The sequence below is a fragment of the Pyrgilauda ruficollis genome, unplaced genomic scaffold, assembly GCF_017590135.1.
Source record: "Pyrgilauda ruficollis isolate IOZ18807 unplaced genomic scaffold, ASM1759013v1 scaffold191, whole genome shotgun sequence".
In the NCBI taxonomy this organism is placed as follows: domain Eukaryota; kingdom Metazoa; phylum Chordata; class Aves; order Passeriformes; family Passeridae; genus Pyrgilauda; species Pyrgilauda ruficollis.
In genome coordinates this window covers 524668-535122 of record NW_024518207.1, presented here as the reverse complement: position 1 = coordinate 535122, position 10455 = coordinate 524668, and the positions used below count along the sequence as shown (strand labels likewise).

Sequence of the window (10455 nt, the reverse complement as noted above, 5' to 3'; positions counted from 1 at the left end):
AGCAGTGGATTAACAGGAGTTCACCCCTGCCCCCTCTTCTCCCCTCAGCCATGATCAGGTGAGGGAAGGGAAGGGAAGGGAAGGGAAGGGAAGGGAAGGGAAGGGAAGGGAAGTCTAGTGGGAGCCTAGTGGATGGGCTGATTCCTTTCTGGCCCTTTCTAGGGGTCCCGTTTCCAGGAGCAGGATGGCTGAACTTGTTTTATTTGAAGCATGAGGAGCACAGTTGGGAGAGGATGGGGAGTAGGAGGATGTGTCTGCTCTGGGGGGACAGTGGGAAATCTTAGTGAATGTGGAGGGGGTGGTTGAGGGATCCTCTGGATCAGGATCAGCAGGAGGAGTTCTATTTGCTTTATGTATGTATGTATGTATTTATTTATTTATTGAATTTGAGGTTTTTTTTTACATTGCTTCAGGGTTAGGAGCTGGAGAACAGGTGTTGCCTAATGGGTGAGCCAGCATGTGTTGCTGTGTTGGATAAGTGACTATTTTTAGACCCTGGAAGTCTCCTCCTGGAGGCTCCATTTTTGGTGTGGATTGCCAACAGCCTGTGCCCTCAGCTTGGCACAGCTGGTAGGAGCTGTCAGGATATGCTGGACAAAACGATTTCTCCAGACTTGGAAAAAGCGTTTCCTAGGTCTTCACCAAATGGTGAACTGTTTGCAAATTTCCACTTTGCCACTGCAGCCACTTGGAGTGATATAAATTAGCAGAGTTTAGTGCATTTCCCCATGGGATTTCTCTTAAAACACCTATGGATTTCCAGAGCTGGAGGCTGAGTCTGCACAGTCACTCCCTCTCACCACCACTGCACAAGAACTCGTCAGGACAACTTGGGATGGGCTGCTCTTCACGTGCATTTAAAGAAAAGTTAATTTTAAAAAATAAAAAATAAAAAATAGAGAGAGAGAGAGAATCAAAGCCTGGTTCAGGAGACAAACAGCAGGAAAATCTCCTGGGATATGGTCTGTAAGAACGTTCTGCCTTCATTGCAGCAAGAACTGAAGGAACCTCAAACCACGAGCAACTCCAGCTTTGTCTGTCCTGTTTATCCACCCCTTTTTTCCCCTCTAGGGCTTTGCTTTCCCACATGGATATATTGCTAATAAACAGTGTTGCATTCTCTGTTCCCCTTTCTCGCCTGTCCACACTTTCCCTGTGGGAGAACAATCAGCTCCAAATTTTAAAAAAAAGCCCATGGACCAACATGGTTTTTCCTCTGGATGAGCCCCCATCGCTCCACTGGAGCTGGAGGAGCTCATTAAATGTATTCCCATTAAATGGGTAAGCGATGCAGCAGGGAATGGGATGTGTAGGGCTGCTTCCCTGGCCAGAGTGGGGCACATAGAGCCTCTGGATGCAGCTGTAAATTGGGGTTAGAAACCAAGCAAGGAATTGCTGGCCCTGGGTGTGCCTCATCCTGTGGTGTAAGGGCTGCAGGCAGGAGAAGGTGGCAGTGCTAGTGGATCTGAAATTCCCATCAATCCCATCCTCTCCTGATCTTCCAGCAGGCAAAGGAAACGGGTTTGATTTGCAGACTGTGCCTCTTTCCTGCATGTTCCTCGAGCCCAAAGTACAAAAGTCACAGGAAACCGTGTTTGCAGCCAGAGCCTGGTGTCTGTGGAGGGATATCCTGGATGGATGGATGGATGGATGGATGACCACCATGCCCTGCTGCCACTGGAGACTCGAAAATGTGCACTTAGAAGCTGAGGGTGTGTTTTAAACGCTTGTAGAGCGATAATGAGGATATAAAGCTGTTAGAGAGTGTTCAAAGAAATGTCACAAAGATGGTGAAGGGAATAGAGAGAATGAAGATGGTAAAGGGATGAGGAACAGCTGAGGGCACTGGGTTTGTTCAGCTGGAGAAGAGGAAAAGGAGGTCTCAGCATGGCTGGCAGCTTCCTCCCAAGGGACAGCTCCAATCTCTGCTCTCTGTGACAGGGACAGCACCTGAGGGAGTGGCTGGAGCTGTGTCAGGGCAGGGTCAGGTGGGATATCAGGAAAAGTTTCTTCCCCCAGAGAGTGCTGGCACTGCCCAGACTCCCCCAGGGAAAGGGCACAGCCCCAGGCTGCCAGAGCCCAAGGAACATTTGGACAATGCTCTCAGGGGGGCACAGGGTGGGATTGTTGGGCTGTCTGTGCAGGGTTACACTGGAGGATTCTTATGGATCCCTTCCAAGTGAAGATCCCGGAAGCTGCGCTGCGGGAAAACCGAGATAAGACCGGTAAAGTGACCAGAAACGGGGAGACCAGGAGCCCGTAAAGCTGCGGGCAGCTGTCCCAGCCCTGCCCGCTGTCCTGGCTCCGGCGTGCCCGCAGCAGGCGGCGGCAGCCGCAGCTCCCGGAGGAGAACCAGCGGCCGGGCCCGGGGCGGCTGAGGGAGGAGAGGCCGCGGGGCCGGCGGGGAGGATCCACCTTAACGGGAGCAGGAAGCGAACCGGGACCAATCAGGCCGGGAAGGGAGGCCGGGAAGGAGGAGCTGAGGGAGGGCCCGAGGGAGGGCGAGGCAGCGGGGCCGGCGGGGCGCGATGGCGGAGGGCGGGGACCCGCCCGCCCCGGGCAGGTACCGTGGGCAGGGGGGTCCCGGGGCGGCCGTGCCGGGGACAGCGGGGTCACTGTCCCCCTCTGCCAGCCCTTTGTCACCCCGCCGTGTGCCTCTCTCCAGCGCAGGTCGCAACCTGAAGGAGTGGCTGCGGGAGCAGTTCTGCGACCACCCGCTGGAGCACTGCGAGGACACCCGGCTGCACGACGCGGCCTTCGTGGGGGACCTGCCCACGCTGCGCAGCCTGCTGCAGGACGAGAGCTTCCAGAGGTGGGCATGCAGCCTGGGACACGGCCCCTCCGACCTTAAAGAGCTTCCAGTCCCGCCGCTGCCATCGGCAGGGACGCCTGCCGCTGTCCCAGGGTGCGCCAAGCCCCGTCCTGCCTGGCCTGGGAAACTTCCAGGGATGGGGGTTTTTGTGGGAGAGGTGTCAGGGAGGATGCTTCGCTCGCCGTGCTCACTGCTGTGCCTTTTGGGGGCTCCCATCTCGGCCTTTTTTCTTGTGAGAGGTGTCAGGGTGTTCTTCCCACTGTTCCCACAGCCTGCACCTTTTGGGGGCTCCCATCCCACCCGCTGGTTTTGGGGAGAGGTGTTTCCTAGGATGTTCTCGCTGTCTCCACAGCGTGCTCCTTTTGGTGACCCCCATCTCGTCCGGTTTTTTCATTGCACGGTTTGGGTAGGAAGGGACCTTAAAGCTCATCTTATCCCACCTTCTGCCACAGGAAGGGACACCTTCCGCTATCCCAGGTTGCTCCAAGCCCCAAAGTCCAGCCTGGCCTTGGACAATTCCAGGGATGGGAGATTTTATGGGAGAGGTGTCACGGTGGCAGGATGCTCCCCTTTCCCCCAGATCATTCCCCTGGTTTCCCAGGAGGCAGATTTCACAGCTGCTCATGAGGCTGTGGTAGCTGTGCATGAACTCTTTTCAGATCAGGATAGGAATGTGATACCAGGAAAACGGGAGCCTACGGATAATGGGGAAAACATACAAAAGGGATTATAATCAACTATAAACCTGAAACACCCCATGTTACAAAATCTGCCCAGTGCTAACCCTGTGACTGTGGGGATAGTTAATTAATTTTCCTGCATCATGGAGAAATCTGCTTAGAGTGCTAAATGTTTCCCAGCCTCAAAAAAAAAAAAAAAAAAAAAAAAAAAAGGTGTTATTTCAGCAAAAAATGAGAATGAGCCACCCTTCCCTCTGCTACCTGGGCAGCTGGGGCTCTTGGGACCCTTGGGCTGAGGGTTTTTTGTGGGAAAAAGCAGAGTTTGACAGGAAGAGGAGGGTGGGACCCACAGCTCCATTCAACAAGTGATGGAGTGAGCAGAGAAGTGATGTCTTTGAATTTGGAGGTAGATATGGACCTGAAAGCTCATCCTAATCCTAACCCTGAAACGGGCAGGAACACCTTCCACTGGACCAGGTTGCTCCAAGCCCTGTCCAGCCTGGACTTGGACACTTCCAGGAATGGGGCAGGCATAGCTTCTCTGGGCTACCAGTTTGGGACATCTCCCTTTACGAAGGGGCAGAAGGGAGAAGTTGTTTTGGTTTTTTTATAGGTGATTTTTGAGGCAGGGTTTGTGCAGGTGTGCAGCCCATGGCACAACTGAAGCCCACCATCCAAACACTGCTCTGCTTCACCTGTGCAGGCAGCATCTGTCAGGCGATTGACAGCTTTTTGGGGCTGCTAAAAGTGCCAGAAATCAGAGAATCGTATTCTGAGTGGAAGGGACCCACAAGGATCATCCAGTCCAAGCCCACAGACACCCCAACAACCCCACCCTGAGCACCCCTGGCAGCACTGTCCAAACCCTCCTTGAGCCATGGCAGCCTTGCGCCGTGCCCATTCCCTGGGGAGCCCGGGCAGTGCCCAGACTCACAGGGGGCACCCTCCTGCAGGGAATGGGGCTGCTCTAACCGCGTGTCCCCCCGCCACAGCCGGATCAACGAGAAGTCGGTGTGGTGCTGCGGGTGGCTGCCCTGCACCCCGCTGCGCATCGCCGCCACCGCCGGCCACGGGCCCTGCGTCGACTTCCTCCTGCGCAAGGGGGCCGAGATCGACCTGGTGGACGTCAAGGGGCAGACAGCTCTCTACGTGGCCGTGGTCAACGGGCACCTGGAGTGTGCCAAGATCCTGCTGAAGGCCGGCGCTGATCCCAACGGCAGCCGGCACCACCGCAGCACGCCGGTGTACCACGCGGCACGGGTGGGGCGCGCCGACATCCTGCAGGAGCTCATCAGGTCAGAGCTCGGGGCTGCCTCTCCCTTTCCCTGCTCCCTTGGCATGCCTTCCCTCCTCGCCCGGCTGCAGCCTCCCACACCTCTTGGGCTGGAGAGGACAGGGTGGAGAGGTGCCCAAAGGGACGTCTTAGGATTTCCCGTCACTTGGCCTCGGCTACGGGGCTGTTCCCACCTGTTCCAGTGAGTCTCCAGTTCTGAGCCTGCCATCCAGTCGGATCCAAACCTTGCAATTCCCCCAACTTCCACCATGCCCCTGACTGGAGTTAGGAGGGAGGTGGATTCCCCCCAAAAATTTCCCTGGGTGTTGGGTTTTCCCTCAGGCAACTCCCTTGCCAGCACCAGCAGGGCTCAGGGTGTAGCAGGAGGTTGTGGGAACTTGAATTGCTCCTTCTGTGGCGTGCCCTGATTATTCCTTCTTTTAAAATGGGAAGATTTCTGTCCAAGGGATTGTTCTGGACAACTATGTGGGCCATGGTTGCCAAATAATAAGGGATCATAATGGGAAAATGTAGGTTGTAGGGAGAAATAGTGAAAAGAGAAGAAAATTGAAGGAATCCTTTTGATGACCTCAAATGCTAGAACATAACAAAAGGATTTGAATAGGAAAATATTCAAAATTCTCGGGGATTTTCTTCCTTTTTTGAATTTTCATGCAAGTACAGCTTGGAGGAAGAAGGGGAGATAATCCCCCCCTCCTCGTTCCTTTCCCAACAAGCTGAGAGGAGGATGTTCCCATCAGCACAGGATTGTTGATACAGGGTTCAGCTCGCTGCATTCCCAAAAATCTCCCCTGCTCTCTCCACCCAGGCAGGGTGAAATGTAGCAAATGGTATTTCAGCAGCACAGGGAGAGCTGATGCCTTGATTTATGTGTCTTGCTCCTTGGGATACCTCACCAGCAATATTAAAAGCAAGATTTTGGACAACTTTCAGGATTAAAAATTAACTGGAGTTTGTCCAATCTCTTTTTATTAGGCAATGTCTCTCCCAAGGCTGCTAAGCTAATACCAAATTGTCAGATTGCCCAAAATTTCAAATATCTCAGAGTAGGGATTTCAGAGATCTGTGCAGAGTTACTTAGTGAAAAATGCAGCCTTTATGTTGCAGGGATTTTTAAAATGTTAGATCCACAGGATTTGGCAGGAAGAGTGCAACGAGGAAGGCACTTTTCCTGAGATAGGAGGGAATATTTTGAGAGAACCTGAACCCAGTCAGGTGTGCTGCAGGTGTGTAAACATCACCTGGTTTGAAAATCCTGTGGTAGCACTGTTGGGATCTCTGAGCATTCCTGCAAGTGCTGAACCAAGCAAGAGGTGAAATCCCATCCATGAGCAGTAAACCCACACATGGCTGTGGAGTGGGGATCCATTTTACTGGGAGGCTGCTGGAAATAATTAGTGTTCTAATGCCAGGGTATAAATGACATTCCTTGTAATTTGGGCTCATGCTGTAGTGGGCTCCACTGCTACCTGCAGTGGAGCTGAGGGTAGCAAGGATGAGAGGATCCTTTTGCCAGGCTAAAACTGGGAAAAAGAGAGCTGCCAGATCACTCCCGTCCCTCACGTGCATGTTTGACCCTGCTAAAAGTAGAATTTGGGGGTTTGCTTTGAATTGAGGGCTTCTACTGAGACTTTGGGTGGTAATAATGGGGGAAGAAAGGACTGAAATGGAGATCTGCTGTCTGCTCAGGAGGCAGTGGCCTTACAACAGCCCTGTGGAAGTCTCAGAGCAGCACAGATAACTCTGTCCAAATGCTTGTGTAATCTAATTTTAAGGGGAAAAATACACTTTGTGCCATTTGCAGCTCTGAGAGGAGTCTCTCAGCCCTTGCTCTGGGTGTGCTTAAGTGGAATGAGACTCTTGCTGTGCTCAGAACTGCAGGATTTGTTAAATATTTGCCGGATAGGGAGCGGTCCCCGCTGGTTTCAGCGAGAACTGAGCCTCCTTTGAGGTAGCATTTGTCCCCGGGTATTTTCCTTAGTTTTATGAACTCCTGAAAGGAATATCATGCTATCTAGGAAAAGCCTGGTTCTCTGAGTGCTCCATTCGCAATCTGGGGAGGGAGACTGCTGGATGAAGGAACCTTTTCTCCCTCTGTGGGTAGAACGGACACGGCTTTGGATTAAAACCAGCTACTCCTTAGGGATTGTGTTGTTTTCCTCCTTCTTCCCATCCAAGCTGCATGAGAGGTACACGGAGTTACTGTCCCCACTGCCTGAGGGAATCCCCAGCAGATTCCAGCCCCTCCAGCTCCTTTGGGAGCCAGGTTTGTCACGGATGTTTCGCTGTGGAGTGCAGATCCCTGTTTCCATTTCCCTGCTGTTTGGGATCGAGCGCCCGTGTTGCTTTTTTGGCCTGTTTTATCCTGGTAGGGAAGTTGTTTCAGCATCTCTCTTCATTGGAGTCATCTGGAAACATCCCTGCTCCCCAAGGCAGCTCGTTAGCATCCAGCATTACGTGGTGCTGGCTCAGGGCTGAGCCATCCCTGGTGCCAAGGCACGAGAGGAGAGAAAATACAGCTGAAAGTTCCTGGGTTGAGATAAGGAATGGGAGAGATAAGGACTGGGGGAGATGAGGAAGGGGAGAGATCACTCACTAAATACCATCATGGGCAAAACAGACTCGGGGGTATAAATTTAATTTATTCCTAATAAAATCAGAGCAGGGTAAGGAGAAGTGGAGTCAATCTTAAAAAACACCTTCCCCCACCTCTCTCTCCTTCTCAAGGAAGGGGAAGCAACATGCGGGAAGCTTCTGAAAGAAGCCACCCCTGTAGCCTCTCACCACCAAAACCTGGCCATGCAAACCCAATCCATCAGGAGGGCAAGGATGTTGCTGTTCCTCCTCTCTCCAAATCCTGGGCTGTTGTGGGCAAGGAAACATCTTTGCTTCTGGGAGATCACGCTGCGTTGTCCCCACTCAGAAGCGCTGCCAGGCCCATCTCAGGGTAGGGATGGGCAGGTTCCAGAGGTTCTCACTCCACACATGTCCTTCAACCTCCTCCCTTGCCATTCCCAACCTTCCCTCCCTCTCCCTGGAGCAGGTACGGCGCGGACGTGGACGTGAACCAGCAGCTGGCATCCCGCGGGCCGGGCCAGGCGCCGCGGCCACTGACCACGCTGGTGGTGTGTCCCCTGTACATCAGCGCTGCCTACCACAACCTGCCCTGCTTCCGCCTGCTGCTCCAGGCGGGAGCCAACCCGGATTTTAACTGCTGCGGGCCCATCAACGTGCGGGGCTTCTCGCGGGGCTCGCCCGTGTGCGTGCTGGACGCCGTCCTGCGGCACGGCTGCGAGCCGGCCTTCGTCCGCCTCCTCGTTGACTTTGGAGCGGATCTCAACCTCGTCAAGGTGGAGGCCTTGGGAGTCGAGGCCGCGGGGAGGGTCAAGGTGAACGCCGAGGCGCTGGAGGTGTTCAAAGAAGCGAGGGGTGAGTGGGTTTGGGTCCTTGGGAGAGCACTTGGGAGGGGTTCTTTGGAAGTGAAGGTGCTGCTGAGCTGGTGGGGTGAATGTTGCTGTGTTCAAGGACCGTCAGCAATTGGATAACGGGGTCTAACGAGCTGGCAGACAAAGCATTAATGACTTCTCCGCTCCCTGCTTTTCCCCTGTTGCATTTTGTGCCTTCACACGGTGTTTTCCCCTCTTGAGTCCTTCAGCAGCCAAACCCCTGTTGTTGGGCTAAAGTAACTAACCAAAGTCTTTTACTCCACCTTTTTCATCTCTCCCAGCTCTTTTCCATTGCCCACTCATGTAGACTAGGCATAAGGGTCCTATCTGAGCTGTGGATCACCAGTGGCATCCAGTTCTCTAGAGCCACACAGGTGTGTCCCTGCTGTTCCTGTGTGACCCTGGGCTCTGGACCCAGGATGGAGTTCAATCTGGTTGGGAAGGAAAGCCACAAACAGTGGTAAAAAGGGGCAGGAGGAAGCTCAGATGGAGACGAAAAAAGGTGGGGAAAAGCGCAGCACCTCGGAAACTCACCTGGTGAAGGCCACAGCTTTGCACCAGGGATGGAAGTGGGGTTTCCCTCTTGAGCTCCGGAGAAATTTAAAGGGATTCAGGCTGTGGGATACAATTCACATCCCCAGGTTACTCATCTTTGCATGGGCCTGGTTTTCAAGCCTGCCTGGGATTCTGAGGAGCGAGGCTCACATAAGCTGGAGTTCCATTAGGCTTGGGTTTAGGAGGCAAACGGGACTCCTCAGGCGGACCATATGGGATAATGGAGTGATGCCATGGAGTTCCAGTTCCTGAATCAACATGGGCACCACCATCCTGTTGTCCCTGTGCTGGAAGAGCTCTCCATGGACTCAAAGGAAGCGCTCAAAAGAAAGTTGGGATAAGGCCTGAGCTGGCCATCAGTGCTGTTGACATAATTTTAAAATGATCCAAATAGAACTGTGGAGTTGGAAGGGATCCACAGGGATCATCCAGTCCAACCCCTGGCCCTGCACAGACCCCCCAACAATCCCACCCTGTGCATCCCTGAGAGTGTTGTCCAAACCCTCCTGGAGCTCTGGCAGCCTTGAGGCTGTGCCCATTCCCTGGGGAGCTTGGGCAGTGCCCAACACCCTCTGAGGGAAGAACCTTTTCCTGAAATCCAACCTAAACCCCCTGGCACAGCTCCAGCCACTCCCTCAGGTCCTGCTGTGGGCTTGGCAGTGATGGCTTCCATGGTTTCCAGCCCATCCTGCCTTCCAGCCTGCCCATGTGCTTGGAAATCTGCTCCAAGCCCAGGAGGTTTGACCTCCTCAGGAGGCAGGATTTGTGCACACTCGGCTCTCCTGCCCTGTCTCCGTGCTGCTGTTCTCCCGCTCTGTTTCTCCAGTAATCCTTCCCTGTGTTTTTCCTTGCAGGCCGCGCCCGGAGCCTCTTGTCTCTGTGCCGCATAGCTGTGCGGAGAATCCTTGGTAAATCCCGCCTGGATCTGATCCCCAGCCTTCCCATCCCAGACCCCATTAAACAATTTTTACTCCACGAACACAGTTAAAGGGTGGCTGGCTGCTTTTGGGGACAGTTTGACTTGGTAAATGAGTGCCCTGACAGAGCCAGGTGCCAATCCTGCCTCTTTTTCCTTCATGGAGTGCACATAATTCCCAGCTCCTGTGGATTTTTTTTCTCCTCCAGATTTAGGGTGCAGTGATTCAGTGTCTTATCTCCTTGGGGAGAGGCTGCTAAACGTGTGTGGGTGTTGCTGGAGCAAATACAATATATCCTGTAGCTGTTGGCAAATGCATAACCTCTGTTACTGATCTGTGTCGCACACACACCTCGGGTCTCTGTGGCATTTCTGTGTGGGGAAAGTGTCCCTACTTTACTATTTTTCCCATCACAGCACATAAACCCAGAAGTTCCTACCTACATTTTACTTCATATGCCGTGGTAAACCAGAGAAAACTCACCCAGATCCACGAAACAGGTCTGTTTTGTTTGCATTGTGCAAAAGGGAGGAAAAAGGGGTTTATTTTGAGGAGTTGGGAGATTTTGTGCTTCTAATCGTAGTGTTGCATCCAGCAGCCTGGGCTCCATTGACTTCCAGTGCCTCTTCATGCCAAAACTCCCAGGAGAGTCATTCTACAGGGAGTCAGCGGCCTTTTGTTGGGATCTCAGGGTCAGCCAGTCATGCTCACTGCAGAGGAATTGTTGTCAAAACTTTAGAAAGGTAGAGGT

At 53.2% G+C, this 10455-nt stretch overlaps 1 protein-coding gene across 4 annotated transcripts; it reads left to right on the top strand.

Moving 5' to 3' along the window:
- Positions 1-2505: 2505 nt before the first annotated feature.
- On the top strand, positions 2506-10168 carry ASB1 (ankyrin repeat and SOCS box containing 1). 4 transcript variants are annotated; one of them, XM_041465798.1, is made up of 5 exons: positions 2506-2563; positions 2666-2812; positions 4485-4787; positions 7830-8215; positions 9642-10168. In XM_041465798.1, exons 1-5 carry the CDS (start codon positions 2529-2531, stop codon positions 9773-9775), a joined length of 1005 nt encoding a protein of 334 aa, XP_041321732.1. In that variant the 5' UTR covers positions 2506-2528; the 3' UTR covers positions 9776-10168. The 4 variants fall into 4 exon arrangements, with proteins under 4 accessions (XP_041321732.1, XP_041321730.1, XP_041321731.1 ...); XM_041465796.1 differs by having other exon boundaries at positions 4446-4787; XM_041465797.1 differs by having other exon boundaries at positions 2633-2812.
- The last annotated feature ends 287 nt before the right edge of the window (positions 10169-10455 follow it).

Bases quoted from the DNA above. Each gene is read 5' to 3' on its own strand.
- ASB1 (XM_041465795.1), top strand. From the start codon at position 2,529: ATGGCGGAGGGCGGGGACCCGCCCGCCCCGGGCAG. The intron at 2,564-2,632 runs GTACCGTGGGCA...CCCCTCTGCCAG, and splicing joins GACCCGCCCGCCCCGGGCAG to CCCTTTGTCACCCCGCCGTG. The intron at 2,813-4,445 runs GTGGGCATGCAG...ACCCTCCTGCAG, and splicing joins CAGGACGAGAGCTTCCAGAG to GGAATGGGGCTGCTCTAACC.